The sequence below is a fragment of the Haliotis rubra genome, unplaced genomic scaffold, assembly GCF_003918875.1.
Source record: "Haliotis rubra isolate DU_JTF1 unplaced genomic scaffold, ASM391887v1 Scf255, whole genome shotgun sequence".
NCBI lineage: Eukaryota > Metazoa > Mollusca > Gastropoda > Lepetellida > Haliotidae > Haliotis > Haliotis rubra.
Window position 1 is genome coordinate 158,988 of NW_025766614.1, and position 23,730 is coordinate 182,717.

The following is a 23,730-nucleotide window of genomic DNA, read 5'->3' on the forward strand; positions in this document are numbered from 1 at the left end:
CTCAAGATGGTGCACAGAAAGACTAGTATATATACCCCTCAAACACGGGACAATACTGGGCTCCCCTACATGATCAATCTAATACTGTAGTCTCACCACTATATTCTCAAGCACCACTAGGTGCTTCGTTCTTCTGTGTTTCCATGGCAACACAGTTATCTGTAATAGTGTAAGGTCCCCATGATCTCCCGTTCTGAGAAGATGCTGATGTGATTAACATGATTACAGAATCATTTAGCAAATGGTTCAATATAAATGACACCCATTTCACAATTATTGGCAGTAAACTGACCATCTTCACAAACCAAAATTACATTCCTGACAAACACCAGTTGTAGTCATGGATGGACACAAACCAACTATAATGACCCACAAAATGAACATATCATCATAACGTCAGATGAACTAGTAATAATGTTATCAGACATTGTAAACATCTCAATAACAAACATCATACTGATCATAGCGTAGTAGATGTAACAGGATGTAGACCTTGGACCATAATTGTTGGTTTCAAATTGGCAGTCAGCATGTCCAGATGGTATAAATACTTCCCATACAGAGCTGAATCCGTTGGTGGTTTGGGTAGATACAGAAAACTGGCAGCTGTTCGACTGGAATTGGCAATTATAAGTTCATTCATTGCTTTCACAAAATCATCTGGTGCTTCATAATAATCCTGCATGTGCAATCCGTCATAGTCCATTTCTATGTACGGGCTTCGCATGTATGGCTGGAGATGGTCCCAGGATATCACCTGAATCTTGGCAATGATCCGAAGCTGACGCAAGAACATGTCCAGTTTTTGTTCCTTCTGAATCGTGTTATCCGTTTACGCATTCACCATGAGGAACACCCGTAGAGTGGTTTTAGATTTCCAACGGGGCACCATGTTAAGAATGCAGGCCAGCTGAAGGAGGAAGAGGCAGGTGTTGTCGAAGTAGCTCGCGGTCTCGGGACGGAACAGATTCACAGGCCACACATCAATATAGGAGTCCAGGTCAGACTGAAGGACTTCTGTTTTATTCAGCAGGTTAAAATGGCGGCAAAGACAGAGGTTCTTTCCCAGTTTGAGGCAATCTTTAATCATGTTGACGTACTCTGTCTCCGATAATATATTTTTTTGGACTTGTCCCGTCGCGAGGTCCACCAAAGTATCCCTCAATCTGAGAAAAACTTTCAACTTCCACATTTCCGAAGAATCTTCTCCGACGAACTTTTGTTTTTAGTAATGTATCTTGGGGTTCAGAAGAATCATAGAAGCCGAGACACACTGTGTTAGGTTTCATTCCACCAAGTCCAGATACTCGGATAAGATGCTGCAGTCCTTCTCTAACACTGTTTGCAAGGGTGAGCTCTGCAAATGCCTTAATCTTGAGATGATCAATGAGACTGAGCCAGTGAGGCTGTGTGTCAAGGATGGGGTCCATGGGGTAATCTTCGAGTCGGCCAACTTTTACATGACCGATGACATACAGCCCACTCTTCTTAATGTCGTTGATGAAGTCCATGAGTTCACAGCATTGTCTTGGATTGGCCACCATGAGTAGAATCTGCGGTCTCCAGTACTTGACATGGGACTTGCGCGAATCCAGCATGAGGAGGTACTTGCGGACTTGGTGGAAGATGAGAGCCTGGCTGATGGAGCCCCACGACGTGGGCAGAGAGCGGAAGTGCAGCAGGATGACCAGCAACAGCATGATGACCAGAGCGATGGATGTGTAGATGGGGCTGATGAGGAAACACATCACCATGCAGCCCACCAGGCCCAGGCCACACGTGTACCACGTGAAGTAGCGGAACGTAGGTCTGTGGACAAAGAACACCTACATGTAAGGCTGCAGTCACAGGCAATTCGGTATAACTTCTGTACTGATGTTAGACAAACAGCACATGGGGTGGAAAAGGAAAGAAAGAGTGAGTAAATGTCTTTATTACTCACCCGTGGAACATACTGCAGTGTAATATTATTATGATATTACTACGCTAGACTAATACTGCTAGATGTATGATGTCATAATGGCTTACAGTTATGATGTTACAATGCTTATACCTCCGTCACAATGGTATTAGACCTTGCTTGACTCGCAGAGAGCTGAGAGTCATCACACTGTAGGTAGTTTCTATCAGCTTATGCTGGAGAGTAATAAACAGAATACTAAACTTGCTGCCATAAAATACCGTATTTATTGAACTCGTGAAAGATTTAGAATTAAACCCGCTTTCACTTGTTTGATACCAAAGCATTAAACCATTTAATAAATATGGTATTACTTGGAAGGTCGTTTAGTATCCTCTATATTTACACAGCAGACAGCTATATTCCAGCTGAGTGACCTATAGGCCAGGAAACACAATGGTTGTCACGAGTCTATGCTGCACCTGTCCAGCAGATGTACTAGAGTATCATAACCCCTTATGTAAGTCATTCTCAACTGTCTATAATGTTCAAAACACATAAAACATTGTTGCCTCTCCGAACTAGGACTCCTGCAAGGAATCACATTCAGGTGATGTCAGTAGTTCCTACCTGAAGTTGGGGGCAGACGCCAGTTCAAGAGCCAGACAGGCAAGATTGGTAGCAGCGTACGACAACAAGAAGAACACTGAAGTTACCGGGGCGATAGCGTTCAAGGAGCCGATCAACAGGATGCACTGAAACAAGACCATTCCATGTTATTCAGACTACCGTATATGACCGTCTATAAGCCGAATTTTGAGGACCAACAAAAGCAGTCTGTAGAAGGTGGTCGTCTTATCCATGGGTTACGCTTTCATCAAACTTTTTTCCAGGGGTAAGAAAACAACATCATATCACTTCGCGTGAACAAACAACAGAAGACGACTTTGTTGCAATTAAACATCACTAGACAAGATTATTTACCTTTTAAGTTCTAAGTTGTTTTTGCTGGACATTGTATTATTTGCAGGGATTAAGATTACTGTGTGTATCTGAGCCGGAAATAGCAATCAGCTGTGCACACGTTTCCCGGCGAACAAGTTCAAACATGCACAATAATATAACGGGACGAATTCTGACGCAGTCATCAGTAAAATATAATACAGAATACTATTATTTAACCCAAAGAAATATATCCTAGCATTGTGTAATTTTAATTACAGTTTTGCTCTATAAATTAATTAAGATTAAGATTACCGTGTGTATTTGAGACGGAAATGGCAATCAGCAGCCGAACAAGTTCAAACATGCACAATAATATAGCGGGGCTAATTCTGACGAGTCGTCAGTAAAATATAATACAAAGTACATTATTTAACCCAAAGAAATATAACCTAGCATTGTGTAATTTTAAATACAGTTTTATGTAAAATATATAAAATCAACACTAAGGTTATACAGACCCTCATGAACGTGGTAAGCAGAAGTTGTAATGCACATGGAATGGGGTAAAATATCGGAAGCCATTTAAATTCACACATTTTACCGATGTTACTGTAAACTAGCAGTCAATGGAAAACGAGGCGGTAATCAGTTCGTGATTGTTGAATGGGGTTAAATAAGCAAGCCAGTTTGTTGCTACAATAAATATGATATTTAGAGAAACAAAATATATTATGCAATTTTCTGTCAACTACACTTCGTTTCGATCCGTGAGTAGACGCAATATATATGATTGTGAATTCTTTGAATAATGTGGACCAAAGTTATAATTATTGGTAACTGCCAGTTGTCTCTGTTTGCCGTGGACCCCATCGCGGGGGATCGACTTATGCACGAAACATACAGTTTTGACACTGAGTTTAAGGGTCAAGTTTGGGGGTCGTCTTATCCATGGGGTCGTCTTATAGACGGTAATATACGGTAGCTTTCATTGCTTATGCACACAAGGAACAAGCACCATATTAAAATGCATGGAACAAGATGACATTGGACTTATCAACGTATTCCATGAAAATATTTATACCTTATGTCTGTATATGTTAACTGAACATACCTGCACTAAAACCCATGTAATGACGACTGCCATGATAGGGTTACCTCCCCTTGTGGTGATTGTTGCTGGTTTCAGGAAAATCCCTGGAAAAATAGATATTTGTTTTCAGGGTTGACCAATAATGGAAGCAGTATTATTAAATTCGACAGTGCTGATAGCTTCAGAAACACTTATGGTGCCTTATATCATAGTGCACAATTGAGACAAACTGACTTCAAAAAGAACAAATTTATAAGATAATAACGAGGTTTCCTAATTTTCCTGCCAAGGGCACTTTGGAATCAAAAATAAATCCCTGATACAATAGCGGCTGTAGTGTTACTTCTTATACACCAAATTATCTGTTTAATTATAATTTATTTATATAGCACAGATATCCACGCAACTAGTAAATGCTCAAGGCGCTGGAGTGTTCCCTGGATCAACAGATGTCTTTTTTTCTGGCATTCTTTTAACCAACTCAACTCCATGGGGAGTATTCAATGTGTTCCTAAAGTGTAACTTACAAAACAGCTGATCCACGCCAAGAGCCTCCAATATACGAGAAGCACCTATAAGGTTTCCTAGAGCTGCAGACAGAGTGGCAGCAAAAATACCAATCACCACGAACGGAGGCCATCCGTTGACTTGTTGCAGGAACACATAGTCATTTTTCAGAAGGAACCTGGAAGTATATTGGCAATCAAATACACTGCTTCCTTGGTATAACTGTCAACAATAATACATGGAACACTGAAATACTTGGGAGACAATGGATATTTGAAAACGATCACTGCTGATATTTCCTTGTAAAAGGACTTTAGGTCACTAGACAGTTTTAGAAGTGAATGTGATGACTTTAGGTCAATAGACAGTTTTAGAACTGAATGTGAAGACTTTAGATCAATAGGCAGTTTTAGAACTGAATGTGAAGACTTTAGGTCAATTGGCAGTTTTAGAACTGAATGTGAAGACTTTAGGTCAATTGACAGTTTTAGAACTGAATGTGAAGACTTTAGGTCAATAGACAGTTTTAGAACTGAATGTGAGCTGAAAGTTAGTGAACGTAGTGTTAACACTGCCTTGGGGTACTCACCTGGAGCAGGATCCGCCGATGAGGATGGAGAGGAATAGGTATGCAAAGAAGGTGAAGCCCACAGCGGACAGAGTCCCCTTCGGGATGGATTTACTGGGGTCCTTCAGCTCACCTAAAGTATGGAAGGTATTAGGTATAGCACAGTAGTCACCACTGTCTGATTCCACATCAACCTGCACTGAAATATCCTTAGATTGCAATCAGGGCCTTCATCAACATCAGTAACGAAGCATTCTAAAACAACTGAATGTACCATGCTTTGTATGCCACATGCTTAATTATCTATATTCCCAATTCACACTGTGGTACAGTAAGTTGCTGCACCAAATATCGGAATGAACAGATGAATGAAGAATGAAATTGGACTTCCACATAAATCACTCTCCATCAGTAGGTATCATACATTAGATCAGGCCTTAGTTGGCCATGAGTGGTGGAAGGGAGGTAACTCTAGCTACCTTTGTACTAGTGTTTGCCACTAGTGAGGACTCATCTAAAGTACACACAGATTGTTTATCTAAATGCCAATTTGGATCAAACACACTTCCCAAATTTCAGGATCTCATAGACACCACAGATGAGGGGATACAGACTGTTAACTATGACAAGTTCTCAATAAGATTTATGTAAACCATTATAGACATGGGGAACACAAAGGATGGACCTGTAATTTGTTTTCTCTGGGGACCAATTTTGTTATCAAGCTATTAACAACAAAATATAAATAAAGCAATAAACACATGATAAACCAAAAACAAACACATAATAACATACAGTTCTTGTTGGACTGACTTTAATATGCCAAAGAATTATTGAAAACCATCACTGATTTAAATATCAGTTAAGGCTGAAACTGTGAGACAAAAAATACTGAAACATTTCATACATATGTACTTCAAAGTACTTACTAAAAAAACATGGTAAACACTGAATGTAAAAGGGCATGGTCCAAAAATCCCTTAATAAGCATTTTACTAATGAAGCCTGTCTAGACTAAGCACACTCAAAGTGCTACATTATACCTCCAGACATGGATCACTGTACAGTCAATTTCATTCTGACATCCCCAGGAAGTATACAACCCCAGCCGGTGCGGTTAACAGTGACACCCTTCCATTTTTGTGGAAGTTGCGGTGCCTGAGCGATTAGGTGCCTGATTTTGAGGGTGTGGGTTCGAATCCTGGATGGGACTCAACCCCAAAAGTACTAGAATCTGTACTTTACTATGAAAGTGTAATCCCAAATATAACCTATGTTACATTTGATCACTTACTAAAATGGCATTGTGTATTTTCATAGCTTTCGTCCGTGGGAGCCGTGCCAATTAACACTTATCAGAGGGGTACACAAAGTCCGCAGTCTAGACTACCAGTTGTCCGACTTCCATTTTTGTGGAATTCGCGGTGGCGGAGCGGTCTAGGCGTCTGACTGTGTGCTGGCGATTAGGTGCCTGACTCTGAGTGTGTGGGTTCGAATCCCGGATGGGATTCAACCCAAAAAGTACAAATCTGTACTTTACTAAGAAAGTGTTCTCCCAAATATAACACGTTCAGTGACACCCTACTTGGCACACGTTTAGTGACACCCTACTTGGCACACGTTTAGTGACACCCTACTTGGCACACGTTTAGTGACACCCTACTTGGCACACGTTTACTGCTGAGTAGGGTGTCACAGTTAACCAAACTGGCTTGGGTTCACTGCCGAACCCATGAAGATCTGGGTTAGAACTGATCTTCAGTAACCCATGCTTGTCGTAAGAGGCGACAAACAGGATCGGGTCGTCAGGCTCGCTGACTTGGTTGACACATGTCATCGTGTCGCAATTGCACAGATTGATGCTCATGATGTTGATCACAGGATTGTCTGGTCCAGACTTGATTGTTTACAGACTGCCGCCATATAGCTGGAAGTGGAATATTGCCAAGTGTGGCATTAAACATTCAACCAACCAACCAACCAACCAACCAACGTTCACTGCTAAATGAACAGAGGCATATGTTGAGCAAAGTCACTTGACTGAGGCAACACCACATGTACTATACGTGCATTAGTTTTGGACAGGACTGAAGCCCTAAAACCTCACGAGTCAATCTGTCGGACTCCATCATTCCAACTACCCTCCTCGATCAACATTTCTACATGTGATTTGTCACCTGTGCACTAATCACGGGCCCACCTGCCAATAGACTCCCACCTAACAATAACGTTTTGACACAGCTAACACTGTTAATAAGGAGTGGGACAGGTTTATTGACAACTCCCTCCACTGGTATGAACCTGTTTACCCAGCTGCTGCAATCAATAGTCCCCACACTGGGAGCAGACCAGTCAGAGACACATGGCAACAGCTGTCACTGTACGCAAGCAGTGGACAGAGAGAGGCAGCGCCCAACCTCAGCCATCTACAGCCAGGCTAGTGTCAGGTGTATGCGGGGACCACTTTCAACCAGGGATTGTGGAGGGAAAGATTAAGACACAGTTTAATATAAAAATACATGTGGTAAAAAGAGAATTAAGAATGGCCATCTCTTTGTTTTCTTTGCAACAGTTCTTCTTATACTTGACTCAAAAACATGACTCATCTACAAGAAGATATCTGTGACTTAACTGTGGTAGTTTGTTGGAGTTTAAGTAGGGATTAAGTGATGACTGGGAATGTCAGGTTCAGAAGGGAGCACGCCCCCTTGTGGTGTGGAGTATTGCCTGGTATAACTGCCCTTATTAATATTATTATCATTATTAAAACATAATGTGATGCAGGTCTTCTCAGATGTTAAGTACATTGGATAAATCTACAGCTTTCCTGGTAAGAATCCTAGAAAGATTATCAGGATGAACCCACAATCTACTATTTCGTGATGTAGAAACAGATGCAATTCTAGACAATAAATTGCAGAGACAACTGAGTCATCAGCATACCCTTTCGGCTAAGGAAAAAGGATGGTAAATATAACACTTTTACCATCAATGGTGACCAGAAAACAACAGTATAACTGTTTCATTTTGTTGTAATCTGTTGTTGGTCATCCATAATGCAACCTGTTACTTGTATTGTGGCTATGACATAAGTTAGTACAGTGTTAGGTATCACAGGTGTTGGTAATTAACATGATTCATAGGTGACAGTTGACAGGTCCCTCCTATATAATTACCTTGCAGATGAAATCCTCTTGTGTTTATGACAGTTAAAAACAAAACCGAAACAGTGATAAATGAATTAACAAATATCCCCTAATCAGCCATTCTTTGGAAGTGTGTGAATCAACAAATATTAAAAAAATGTTTAACAAAATTGGGGAAGATGCCCTTCCATGTATTCATTTGCTCTGAAAGCGTATTTTAAGCAAAATTCTTATCTTATTTCATATACCAATTCAAATGCCGTGAAATTGACGAAAATCCTAAAATTTGCTAGTTTTACACGTCTGTATTGTGTAAGCTTGTTACGACCGACTCACCCGACATGTTGGCCCCATTCAGGATGCCTGTGACGCTGCTGAAGAGGATGGCAAACACAGTGGCAAACTGCATGGTATCTCCTGTGTTGTAATCAACAGTGTAGTTGGCTGCAAAACAACCAGAGTCTATGCTGAACCACTGTCCTGTCCTCCTTAGATGTCAGTCTTACAGATCGTGAATATGTACACATGGACAACTAGAAATAAGGGAATAACATTCTGGAGCTTAACTTCCATTAAACATCTGATGTCAAGGACCTAATATGTCACAGTGTTACAGATCGTGAATATGTACATTTGGCGAGTGAGTGAGTTAAGATATATAGTCACATATAGTAACAAGAAATAAATAAATAACATTTATTTGGTCTAGGGCTAAAATGTCAGATCCTATATTCTGAAATGAGTGGGACAGTAGATGTCACATCACTCTATATTACTGAACTCACCAAAGAGGTTTTCCCTGAATGTTGCTGCATTCAGGCCTGTGTACTTTCCTGTGATGTTGGCCTGGTCCTCCGACATGTTGGTGTACACCACTTTATTGGTAAAAGGGATGCGCGGACGTCGATGTTGTGGTTGATGGCGAAGATGCTGATGATGACTGACAGTAGGCATATCACCACAATCTGATGACAGACGCATCATGTGAAGATATGGGGACACATTAAAGTGAGTGAGTGAGTGAGTGAGTGAGTGAGTTAGGTTTTACAAGCTTTTAGCAATATTTCAGCCATATCACAGCAGGGATTCTAGCGCGCAGGTCATTGGTGTGATGAGCAAACACTTTAACCACTAGGTTACCCTACCTAGCTTGACTCAATGAAGAGCATTTGCAGCATTTCTAGGTCATGTGTACCGTCTACTGGGTGTCAATAGATATTTTCAAAATCTTAATGTTGTTAAGGTGCTCAAGTGAGCAAAAGAAAACACTTGTTTTAATGCAATAGAGATCTACCGTATATTAAGGTAGATAAGCCAACCCCATAGATAAGCTGACCCCTAAACTGGACCCTTAAAATCAGTGTCAGAATGGTATGTTTCGTACATAAGCCAATCCCCCGCGATGGGGTCCTAATTGCGGCAAACACAGACCACAGACAACTGGCAGTTGTCGATAATTATAACTTTGGTCCACATTACTCAAAGAACTCACAATCATATTGCATTTACTTACGCATCGAAATGAAGTGTAGTTGACAGAAAATGATTCATATATTTTGTTTCGCTAAAGATCATACTTATTGTAGCTGGACGATCACATGTAAACAAACTGGCTTGCATATTTTACCCCATTCCATGTGCGTACAACTTCCGCTTACCACGTTCGTGAGGGTATGTTTTTTGCTCCAACCGCGATAGCCAATTTCACATCATATTATCAACAATCACGAACTGATTACTGCCTCGTTTTCCATGGACTGCTAGTTTACAGTAACATCGGTAAAAATGTGTGAATTTAAATGGCTATATGGCTAGGTTATATTTCTTTGGGTTAAATAATAGTACTTTGTATTATATTTTACTGATGACTGCGTCAGAATTCGTCCCGTTATATTATTGTGCATGTTTGAACTTGTTCGCCGGGAAACATGTGCACAGCTGATTGCTATTTCAGGCTCATATACACACAGTAATCTTAATCCCTGCAAATAATACAATGCCAAGCAAAAACAACTTAGAACTTAAAAGGTAAATAACCTTGTCTAGTGATGTTTAATTGCAAAATTGACGTCTTTACTGAAAAAGGTTTGACGAAAGCTTAACCCATAGATAAGCCGACCCCCTTCTACAGACTGCATTTTTTTGGTCCTCAAATTTGGCTTATCTACGGTAATATACGGTAATTATCGATCAGAGGGTTCTCACCACAACCTTGTATGAAGCAAACTGTACTGATGTCACAGGTGGAATCTGATTGGTCAGCAAGTTTGATATATAACAGGCATAACTAATTAATGGTCACTTGTGGCACAACTATCAGTCCATGGAATTCCATAATCGTTTTCAACGTGGTTGGAAACTGGACTTTTACAGACTGTTAACTCCACTGACTTGGGAAGAAGCAAAATCACATGAAAATCATGTTTGAGTACACTATCAATCCCAAAATAGTCAACAGAGGATATAAGAGAGTTTTGCTGATGTACAATTTTTCCTCCATAGTTTCAAACTGTTTATAGCAGAGAGAACGGACAAACTACTCACCATCAGGATGAAAGCCGAAGTCCTGGCAAACATGGCACCACCAACGAGGCAGACGAGGAGACAGACGATGGAGACGATGGTGGCATATAGGTACTTCCACCAGTCGTTATCATCCGGCAGCCCAGTACCATCCTTCCCTATCAGAGACCCTGTACACACAGGACGTATATATACAGCACAGTGGGACAAGTGTGTACAATCAGGTTACAAAGACCAATACCTGATGGTATGAACATGACCAAAGCAATCATCTGATTCCTTCCACTCAGCAAATGACGTACACAAGCTTTTGTTTTAAATATATTCTAACTGCCGAAACTGTGCCAGTACAGTCCTCAATATGAAAAACAACTAAGGTGAGAATATTTCCTAACAATTCTTAGATGAATTCGGACCAAGTATTATCTTTTCTTTCACCACAAATTAAGAAAATAACTCATTATCATCAAAATCTCAGTGCTCACACCGCTATACAAGGATCTGGGAACATTAGATTATAAATCATGTCAGAATGACTTTTGCGAACTTTGAATGATCGATGAAATAATGTGAAAAGATGAAAGGTTGTTTTGACAGGTGCTGTGACAAGTTGTCCTCAGATCTTTGTTTAGCAGTGATACAGTCAAATCCCAATGAGTCGAATGCCGGTGTCTCGAATATTATGCATAACTCGAAGTACCTGTCGGTCCCGACCATTCCCTGTTATAGTTGTCATCATTTGATTTCCAGTTACACGAATTCGTCTCATAAATACACACGATGACTCGAGTAGGAAATTTGGTCCCATGAGATTCAAACAACAGCAATCTTGTATAAATAAGCCGAAGTCAGTCAATGAGAAGTTAATTGGTGTAGCTAACTGATCCAATTAACAAACCAGCGTGGCTCACACCTTTCCCTAGCCACGTTGCTGTAAGAACGTCAAATCTCTGCCGACTTCATACTGTCACAAGAAGTCTGCTTGGATGACGTCTGTTTTATTTGTGGATTGGGTAAAATTGTTTAATATTCAATCATCTTTTTATTCTACACTCATAGACATACCTATGTCTCGAATACATGGATAAGTCGAATTTATTACTTGGTCCCCAGCGATTCGACTCATCGGGGTTTGACTGTATATGGTAAAAAACTCGAAGTCCTGTACTGGACTTTATTCTTCATTACAACATTCCTGATACGAATGACACTGTAGTTTCACTTGAGCTTTACCTACATCCTGTACATTCAAAACTTCCTGGTATAGTCCTCAAACAATTGTCATTGTTATGAAGCAATGAGGTAGGATGCTTGTACCCATATGTTCTCAGTTTCAGATGGACACTTGAACTAACCTCCTGGGCCAAAGTTCTGGAGTATTCCTTCCACAAAACCACTGATGTAGAGAGCACATGCCATCACATTAGCTACGAAAAACAGGAATCCAATACTACCGCCAAACTCGGGTCCAAGGGCACGACTTATCATGTCTGGCAGAGGGTTAAGGCTCGTATAAAACCATATCACACATGTACACAAGTCTCAGGTTCTCTGGTACCAGTCACTAGTATCACAGCTATGCACATAAAATTCTTCTAGTCAAAGTTCAACTTCAATTGAGCTGAGGGTTAACTTGTGCTCAGTACCGACTCAAACATTTTCCTGATCCAGGAGGATATCTAGTATTTTATCAAGGTCATGTGAACATTTTACATCTCAACATTCTGACATGGCAGTAAAATTATCTAACTTTTGACTAATGTTAACTGAATTATCAATCGTAGCTGATTCCAGTTGGACAACAAAGTGACCAATCAGTAAAAAGGATACAGTAAGCTCCACCCCCTTCCACTGCACCATTGGTTGAGATAGCACATATGGACAGTACGGTCAGCACCAGGATCATGTAGGCCAGGATCAGTTGGGCGACTGTCTCAAGGATGCCCGCTTGACCAACCACAAAACCTGAAACATGGAATAACAGCATAAACATATTGAATAACCACACTGTACACAAGATACTCATATTTGATGAGCACTGTACATGCAGAAGGCATGGTATGACACCTACTCAAATCTGTCAATGGTCCAGGAGGAAAAATCAAATGCTTGTCAACCACACAGCTTAACTTCAACACGAGCAGTTCTTCATAAATCATAATTGTAGCGTGTGGTCACTCAGGTCACAAATCAGTTGAAGTTAAGCAACATTGGGCATGGTGAGTCCATGGACGAGTGACCGTGTGTGACAGCAGGACTCCTGAGAGTTTCTAGGACTTCAGACCTGCCCCACAACAAAGTACATGTGATACATGTGGTCTCACCTTACGCAAATGAGTTTGTTCAAAATTGCCTCTGTTTGTTCACCCAGCAGAAATCGGGTTCCCGGGTGAAATAAGTCTTGAGACTATTAACCTTCTACAGTCTAAGTTAACCTAGGCTCAGTATTATTCGTTACACTGCTATACTGTTAACAAACCCTAGACCGTCCAATCCAACGCAAGACGGCTTAACGGATTTAACCAATCAGACAACGGCTACTATTTAGGGTTCGTCGGGACTTACAAAATGGTTTTTGGATTTTCTCTTCCTCGGTAGCTGACACTGATCTTTCAACAAATGAAAATCTGTATAAAGCACACATATTTGACCTGTAGTCTATGCGCTTAGGGGTTTCTGATAACATGGTTACTATTAGCTTATATTTCACTTTTTTTTAGTGACTGTTTTACTTACTGTTGGGAATAATGGTGTCCTCCGTGTGTATCATTCAGAAGCCATCGTGAGGAAAATGGCATATCAACTTTCGTGATTTGGTAAGCTGTGTTCTGATTGGTCAATTCAAGGGTTTGTTAAACTCAGTATAGTAGGTAACAAATAATAATGAGCCTTAGTTTACGTAGACTGAACCTTCTAACACCTCACAGACAGCTTAGGTTACCCGGGGTAATAATGATCAGATTGTGCGCTTTGAGCAGGATATCTAGCCTAGAAAAGGCACTTTATAAATATTCTCATTATTATTACTATTCAAAAATATAATTTGGATTGATGTTTCACTTCAGACAATTGACCATCTTTCACGGGTCCAAAAGATCAAAATCAAATTTGGTAATGGGTTACATCTAAACTTCCATAAACCTGAAATACAAAATACAAATGGTTGACAAGACTTTCACATGTACAAGACACTACGGTGATTGTTTACGTGTGTCCTGTCATTCCACAAAACCAAATTCTCTACTTTATTTGACAAGATGCCAAAGCCTACAAATATCCACCATTCTTAGATTGCCTACCGTAGTCTGTCGTGACAACCATTATGTTGAGCAGACTGATACAAAGTTATCAATGACTTCTGAACACACAGGGCTCATTTGGACAAACATGTATGGAAACAAAGCTTATCATCAACATTTGTGTTGGCTATTTGAATTATTGACTTTCTTTAGCATGTCAGTGGTGCTACAAGCACAAATGCAATGCATAGTCAGTTCCATCAAGCATTACACACCTAGTCAATAGCATTTACCATGGTAACAGAAAGGTTCTTCATCCTTGCTGACAAACACATCAGTGACAACTGCTGCTTACATCTAACATGTTAAAGCAATTTATAATAGCCAGACACTGCAAGATACACAAAACACGAAACTAAGTAAGTGTGGAAAAAGGACACTAAAATATACACAAACTAAAATATAAATAAAGATATATAAACTTAATGACCTATTTCAACATGATCAGTTGGTGGTCACAGATAATGATTGTGCACATTGATTAAAATGTAACACCCTGCACACTGCAAATATTTAAGAAAAGTCATCTATTTGTGAGTCAGATTCTGATTGATCTGATGAAATCTGAAAGTCAGTAACCATGGTAACTACCATATGGGATATCAGGGACAAACATTTCCACACTAAGTCATGTCAGGTCGTACTTTCACTCTAATTTGTTTTCTCATCTAATTTATCTGTCAGAGAAATCATTGAACTTTCAAAACCATACCACTGAATTGGGATTCAGAACTTTGAATTTGTCCTTTTTGCAAGGATTTTTGAGGATGTCACATGCTAACTGAAATTGTGTCCAATTTACAATCTGATCATTGTGAGTGTCCTGAAGAAAACCAAACTGGTAGTTTTGAAGATTTGCTGAGGAAAACACATCCATGTTATTCAGTGAAAGTTAAACTTGTGGAAATGAAAAACCAAAATGCTGTAGATAAGGACTGAACAAAATATAATTACACAAGGACAATGTGACTCTGTATTACATGGCTAAACACTGGGAGAAGTTGAATATACCACTTAAATGGCTTCAGGGGTCACTCATATACAAGTACTTTCAGTTCTATATGCCGAACTAACTCAACTGTGTCTGGATCTTAACATGCTTCCTTCATTGCTAAAACCACTGACAGATTACACTTCGTATGTCTTCATGATGATGATGATGATGATACAAACAGAACCTACAATAGAGTTGTATTGCACCTAATGATATGTGAACAGCACAGCATAATGAGTATATAGTCATCACACTAACATAATCCAGAGTCCATGTGTACACAGGTTACTTTCAACAGTTACATAAGCGATTTCACCTCCAATTGTCAACAGCATTATCTTTCATTTGTCTGAGTGTCAACAGGTTTTATTTACATTATATCTCCACTATCAGTTAATCATGGCTTTTTTATCCAATCTTTTCTTTAGCATTGTTGTTATCATGCTTAATTCAACACTTCTTATCTTCACATGTAGAAGGTCAATAAATGTAACAAGCACTGATTCCACGATTCTTTGGTGATCATGGGAATCATTACAACCAATGAACCAACTAAAATATAGATGTTTACAACAAGGAAGATATTAAACTCCTCACATCACATGACAGTCAGGGCTTAATCTTCATGCTGATGACTAAACAGCACCTTGTAACCTGACCTTCAACTCAGCGGTATGACTACAGTGTATTAATGTCATCAACCTCTGATAGCTTTATCTCCTGTGATAATGTACACCAACTGTCTTTATAATTCTGTCAGTTGTGTTTGTGGTGTTAACTAGATCATGATGAGTTGATGATCTGAGTATAGATACATGATAAACTATGCTGACGCTATGTACATCGGTTCTCCATTGATAAACAGGAACATCATGTCAGAATATCTCCGATTGAATGGAATCACCACAGGAAATTATCTCTTACATATTGATTCACATTTACATATGGGTTGAATTACTCTTTAAAATGAAAACAAATACTTATAACTACCTATGTACTCCACCCTAAGACTCCGTATCTACCAGTGCACTCCACCCTCAGTTTCTGTATCTACCTGTGCACTGCACCCTCAGTCTCTGTATCTACCTGTGTACTCCACCCTCAGTCTCTGCATCTACCTGTGCACTCCACCCTCAGTCTCTGTATCTACCTGTGTACTCCACCCTTAGTCTCTGCATCTACCTGTGCACTCCACCCTCAGTCTCTGCATCTACCTGCGTACTCCACCCTCAGTCTCTGTATCTTCCAGTGCACTCCACCCTCAGTCTCTGTATCTACCTGTGTGCTCCACCCTTAGACGCTGTATCTAACAGTGCACTCCACCCTCAGTCTCTGTATCTACCTGTGCTCTCCACCCGCAGTCCCTGTATCTTCCACTGCACTCAACCCTCAGTCTCTGTATCTACCTGCGTACTCCACCCTCAGTCTCTGTATCTTCCAGTGCACTCAACCCTCAGTCTCTGTACCTACCTGTGTGCTCCACCCTTAGACGCTGTATCTAACAGTGCACTCCACCCTCAGTCTCTGTATCTACCTGTGCACTCCACCCGCAGTCCCTGTATCTTCCACTGCACTCAACCTCAGTCTCTGTATCTACCAGTGCACTCGACCCTCAGTCTCTGTATCTACCTGTGCACTCTACCCTCAGTCTCTGTATCTACCTCTGTACTCTACCCTCAGTCTCTGTATCTACCAGTACACTCCACCCTCAGTCTCTGTATCTACCTGTGCACTCTACCCTCAGTCTCTGCATCTACCTGTGCACTCCACTCTCAGTCTCTACCAGTACACTCTACCCTCAGTCTCTGTATCTACCTGTGCACTCTACCCTCAGTCTCTGCATCTACCTGTGCACTCCACTCTCAGTCTCTGTATCTACCAGTACACTCTACCCTCAGTCTCTGTATCTACCTGTGCACTCTACCTTCAGTCTCTGCATCTACCTGTGCACTTCACCCTCAGTCTCTGTATCTATCAGTGCACTCTACCTTCAGTCTCTGTATGTAATATGCACTCTACCCTCAGTCTCTGTATCTACCTGTGCACTTTACCCTCAGTCTCTGCATCTACCTGTGCACTTTACCCTCAGTCTCTGTATCTACCTGTGCACTCCACCCTCAGTCTCTGTATCTACATATGCACTCCACCCTCAGTCTCTGTATCTACATATGCACTCCGCCCTCAGTCTCCGTATCTACATTAGACTCCACCCTCAGTCTCCATATCTACATATGCACTCCACCCTCAGTCTCTGTATCTACATATGCACTCCACCCTCAGTCTCCATATCTACATATGCACTCCACCCTCAGTCTCCATATCTACATATGCACTCCACCCTCAGTCTCTGTATCTACATATGCACTCCACCCTCAGTCTCCATATCTACATATGCAATCCTCAGGTGATATACATCCTTGTCCTTACTAATTACTGTACCCTATGACCAGTAACTGGCTAATTACTGTACCCTATGACCAGTAGCTGGCCAATTACTGTAATTGTGCTGGAATGCAAAAGATCCCCACCACGATAACGAGTGACACGTCATTAGATTATGATGACTCAACATAATCTCAGATACTCTTAACTTAGATCTTTCATACTCTCAATGGAATATTCATGTTTCTATCAAACATCCTGGCAAATGGTGAAGTATAAGTTTTGAATCATTTCAGATGTACTAATATATAGCATTTTCATTAAATGAATTATGATGTGTATTATCTGGACACATTGAAAATATTTCAACCGTGTCATTTCAATATTTACTGTGCCATGGCACACAAACTAAGCGCTATTTTGATCCCTGCCTGGCAAACAGTAAACACATGATTGTGACGAACAAGATCATTTTGTACAGATTAACAAAAAGTACAACATGCTCTACCTACTCCCTATTCGCATCATTTACAAACAGTAATATTTCTGCAATGCAAGTAAATCCCAGAGGACAGGCTTAAAGTATCATTACCATTTGTGACAAAGATAATTTATAGGATACAAAATGAGTTTGAAGTTTATGTCCCAAATGGAATAATTTTGCTTTGTCCCTAGCTTTAACTCCATATATTTTTCATTATGTATGAAAGAGATATCTCAGAACATTTTGTTCAGCTACCCATTTATGAAGTCCCATTGAGTGATAATCATTCATCCATAACTGTGTAATAAAGACCCTTATAACCTGTTTCTATTTTAACACTTCATCACACATTCCCTTTCCTAATGGTTATCAGGATAAGAATTCGTGTACCATGTGACATTGAGATAACATTAAAGCTTTCTTCAAGGACATATCAGGTGTGATCATGCAGCTATACTGTGACTACTACATCCTGGAGATGTGCAACGGGGTCTTCTCGTTTACCCACCACCTATTGTTCTAGGTGGGCAAATCACTGAAGCAGAATAAGCTGCTACACAATAGATGTCTCTTAGTTTTTGCTCCCCGTGAAATAAGGTCCCCTCCATTATTGCTCCCCGTGAAATAAGGTCCCCTCCATCATTGTGATTCTCAGAAGGTGTGACAAATACATGTAGAAAATCAATTTATTTGTGTGTTAAGTGCTGCACAAATATACAATTCATTTCATCCATTTCATCCATTTCATCCATTTCACACATTTCATACATTTCATACTATTCAATACCCAGTTATATGAGAAACTGCGTTTCTGGTGTTAACCGTGGCATGGCAGGATTTCTTGGCACAGTTCCAATGGATGGACGTACCTCTTCTTCTCTTAATTGTGAACCTATAATTCTGGAAAATCAAATACTGACCGCCCCTACCATTGGGAATGAACTTGACATTCACTTGTTGGTTAGCCATCGTGACTGACTTCATAACCGATCATATGTATCATTATATAGTGAGGGTGATGGTTAAGAGTGTTCACTAAATTTATTTAAAAATCAGCAACAACAGCAAGTCAATAACCTCAGTTCATGAACGGTGAACACCGTTCACCTGGATGAGACTAATTAGTGTCACCCACCAGGACCAAATTTCACGGTGAGAAAGTGTAATCAATAACCCGTGTACACTAATCCTCTTTAATCCCTTATCATAACTTTAGGGTGGTGGGTAAGTGAGAATGACCCTGTGCAACATGTCACTCCATCATCTAATTCTTGCTAATCCTAAATCTTCTAAATCATAGACATAGACTGTTTTCTATGTAGAATGCCAATAAAAACAACTAGACACAGACACTTGACATGTATTATACACATCGGAAACAACATGTAACAGTCAACACTGCAGCATTTAGAGGTCCTATACTCTAAGGAAGTGGACCCGATTATGTTTCGTTTTTATGGGAAAATAGAATAAAATAGAAGGAAATAATACTGAACTTGGCTTAAACAGAACATATGTAAACCCATCTGTGTTTTATTTTCATTATCTAAACTTTCACTTTGTTTGATTAACACCATACTGAGAAACATTCCAGAAACAGCAGTCTGTAAATAATCAAGTCTGGATCAGACAATCCAGTGACTCATAAGCATCGATCTACAGAATAGTGATACAATGACAAGATCAAGCAAGTCAAAGAGCCTGACCACCTGATCCTGTTAGTCACCTCTTACAACAAACATGGGTTGCTGGAGATTAATTCTAACTTCACAGATCTTTCATTATCTCCATTTATTATGCCTTCACTAAAAAGTGAATCATAGTTACCCCTCAACCATTAATAAATACTTGAGTTGTCAATAACAGATTCTAGTTTTCCTGAATTCGAGAACACCAAATACACTTGGGAGCCCTATTCAACTTGGTCAATAAGGAAACACATAGCAAGCAATGCAACCTATAGTCATGGTTAAGCCATAATGTCGCCTTACTTCATACTGACTGTTGACACTATTAAACTATGCCTGTATAATACAATAAATAGACTATGTATGGTAATGAGATCGTATTTATTGAGTAGATACAAACTCAATTTGGTCAAAATATATCAATAGTATTAACATTTATACCTTCCCAAAACCAGCGCCAGACTGGGTTTAGGATGAGAAGAAATTCCAGTTTGCTTTCAACTTAAAGAACAATTTTGTGTCAGTATTCCCTTCTTGACTAACGGCAGGTTACTTCACTCTGATAAGTAATCCTATTGTCCGAGATATTTATACCACCTACAAAATCTGTTTTCAATCCCTGATACTGGGTCTGAGGAAATCAATTAGCATCAAGCCACAAAAAATATTTATCGGTAACATATTGTGTATGTACATTTGCACAATTGTACACATAGAGAGGTAGGTGCGAAATTCAATTTCATACTACTCATGAACGGTATCTGTGTATAAAGTTTGATTTTATACTATTTATGCGGGGTATCTGTGTATAGACCCATTAACTGTCAAGGGATGTGATTCATAATCATATCAACTTGATGAATCATGAATGAATTGTTGGGAGGAGGCAACGTAGATATTAGGGGAAAATAATATCAGATATTATATTATCAGGGGGTGTTTGGTAGTGAGTCAGACAGGGGTGAAAATTTAATGATCAATTTGTAAGGCTGATGCCTTTTTTCCTTGCTGCTTCAAGAAAAGGCGGCCTACCTTTAGAATACAGCACCACAAACTTTAAAAATACGTCATAATACCCTTTTACGTAATGTAATGTGATTTTGTTCGAAAGCACGTTCTCGATACAATGCCCTATGACGCCTGCATGGCAACACGGTTGTCTGGCTCAGCGAGTGCGTATAAGCTCCGCTCACTGGTGTTTCATCTCTACGAGCTATGTCATTGCATAAGCCCAACGATGTTGAGAGTTTCCAGTAGTTGTATACCGGCGGATGCTCAATATTTTGCAAGCACCAGTTTGAAATATTTTTCTTTTTTCACTAATACGCTCATATTTATTTGTATTACGGGCTGCTGAGGTGTTATGTTTTGTGTATTTTGTATTTTGTAATTTTTAAATTTACATATATATTTTTTGTCATTCAGTAATTTGCACCATTACATAGAAAAGTGTTTTATTAGTATTTTATTTTTCGAAGCGGTAATAATGCATTACACTAGTCAGTCGTGTTTGTGCCGGTTCGGTCAATGCATTCTATTTATTAGGATTAATTCAAGGGATTGGGGTTAGGGTTAGGGTTAGGGTTAGGGCTAGGGGTTAGGGCTTAGGGTTAGGGTTGGGGACCTAATGCAATATAGTAGGTACTTGTCCGGTGGTTCGGTCAATGCATTCTATTTATTAGGATTATTTCAAGGGGTTAGGGTTAGGGTTAGGGCTGAGGGTTTAGGGTTTAGGGTTAGGGCTGAGGGTTTAGGGTTTAGGGTTTAGGGTTTAGGGTTAGGGTTAGGGTTAGGGACTTAATCCAATATAGCAGGTACATGTCCGGTGTAATACGTGAGTACCATTTGTTGTTTTTCTTTTTTGCATTTTAATACTTTTTTTTCACACAAAAAGGGGAAACCAAAAACGTCGAAAGTACATTATGAAATGGGTTAATGTAGAAATTTTGGGCTAATGGAAATTGAGCCTGGAATTTGCACTCAAGCCTCTTTCACAAGCAAAATAAATTTTGTTCAGTAATGATTCGAAGGCTAACTCACCCTCGTGCCGTCACTACACATGCTCATGTCTCCCTCGTTCCTTAGTGCGATCCACATTATCCTTACAGTGTTCCCTACATCACCTTTCTGTCACAAAATCACCGATTTATATAAAAGCGCGTCATTCATGCATGCACCGTGAAATCCACGCCTGACGCCTGGACGCCAACAACCCTTTTCAGTTTGAGGCATATCGGCTCATTCCATCGCCACACGTTATCTTGCAGATTACGGAATGGGACGAGTGTGCCAAATGGCATCGGATCCATTCGGCAAGTGTCCGAAGAATAAAATCACGCGACACCAAGTCTACCCGTAGCATTCGTAATTGTCCGTGACTTATTCGACTCTTTCCGTTCATTTCCGTGACGTCACAGGAATGACTCGATAAATTTGCACATTGTGCAACAGTGTGGACGTAGCTCAGTCGGTTAGCTGTCGAGCTAACAATCCGAAGGTCGCGGGTTCGCGTCCGACAGGTTCTCACAAACTGGTTGCTTGTCTTAATGACATGTGACCTACGGCAGAGATCGTCCTCACGAGGAGTTGTGGTGCTGTATTCTAAAGGTGCTCCGAAAAGGCAAATAAAAATAATAGGCAGTGAAACTTAAAGTGCAGTGTGCGACATTAATGTTTTCATTTGTAATGAAATGAACTTCAGATATGTTCCGTCTCAGCATTTATCAACCTAACATGTATATATATATAGAGAGAGAGAGAAAAATATAATACAGTTTAATGAAGTGCGACGCATTATGCAAAATGACGTCAACGCGAAAGTGACAAATACTTTTGGCACGAGTCTGTACTTACGGGCCCTATTTCATGAAGCAAGGAGGACATGATATTGATCTTAAATACTGGTATTGAAAAATATTTGGTTCGTGTCTCGCCTTGTGTTTCAGATATTTTTTAATAACAAGAAACACATTCAACTGAGAAAGAACAGCTTTGACCAACGGTCTTATCTTTATAAATCAGTTAACTGTAACACAAGTAATACAACACTGTTGATTATAAAGACCACAGTATCTATTGTTTCCTCCTCACACAATCATGATATATAGGACAGGACACGACACTTAAAAGTTTAAAAATCCTTTATGCAATAACAAAACTTAGTATTATGTTAATTATTTCTAAACATGCTAAATACCCCGTTTAATATTCATACAAATGTGACATCTCGACTTCTAAAGAAATTGGTATCGATTTAAAACATCAGCGTTCATTCATCCATGACTAATATGACGACTACTGGACCGAGTGGCGGATTGACAGCTGCAGGCAAGTCTACCTACCTCCTCTCAAAAACAGCAGTGTACTGAACATGGACAAGGCGATTGGACAAAACACCCCAGCAAATGTCCCCAGTGTTCGTCTGGCATTGCCCGCCGCCCTCCTCTCCCTCGTTGATCCACTTTGGACATAGGCGGCACCGGCATTACTCAAACTTCGCGACAGGGACCAGTAAAACGGGGATCTTAACTGTGGCGCAGTCTCAATATTTTCGGCAACTTCAACAACGCTGTCAGACGTTTCGGAAGTCGTTTCATTTGCAGAAGCTCCATAGCTGACATTACCCGTCGAGTTGGACAAGATTGGGTCCTTGTCATCCTCCATTGTGTTGACGTTAAATGGAGCACATGACCTATTCATCGGTCAACTCTTGGTCAAAAAGCGATAGCGGTTTTGTAATATTCACCGTGATTCACTTCAGCCAGTCAGCTGAACCGGAAAGCACATGACATGACGTCACATTTGTGCGCAGTAAGATGCGCAAAAGGATTTGAGCCACGTGCGTTTGTTTACAAACATCCAGCGTCAAGGGAGTTTTACAGCACTAAAGTTTTGTCTCTGAAAATATGTCATTTTGATGGAAAGAAATGATCCCGGTGAGATTAGAGAATTCAGATCCCAGAATCTGAGCAAAATCTATGTTTGCTTGAGATTTTGCATCACAGGATGGGATGGATTCCATGAAGGGAATATGAACTGGTTCCGGGAAGTGTGGAACAGAGATCTACATACCAGTCCTGTTGCTGTGTATGGCTCATTACACACATAATGCACAAAGAGGCTGAATCTCTGTAGCTGCAGTTTGTTGTTTCACGCACAGAAAACAAATTATGCATAGACAAGGGTTGACTTTACAGGTCTAAGA

The 23,730-nt window shown here is 40.1% G+C and overlaps 1 protein-coding gene across 1 annotated transcript; it reads right to left on the bottom strand.

The window, feature by feature from the left end:
* Positions 1-335: 335 nt before the first annotated feature.
* Positions 336-23,451, bottom strand: LOC124279692 (solute carrier family 12 member 9-like). The gene is given in 13 exon segments (XM_046715525.1): positions 336-1,123; positions 1,125-1,809; positions 2,531-2,655; positions 3,957-4,039; positions 4,463-4,620; positions 5,032-5,143; positions 8,493-8,600; positions 8,942-9,053; positions 9,056-9,121; positions 10,701-10,849; positions 12,035-12,169; positions 12,510-12,644; positions 22,868-23,451. Coding segments are annotated over 13 exon segments (2,889 nt in total). The 5' UTR covers positions 23,226-23,451; the 3' UTR covers positions 336-460.
* Between the last annotated feature and the right edge of the window lie 279 nt (positions 23,452-23,730).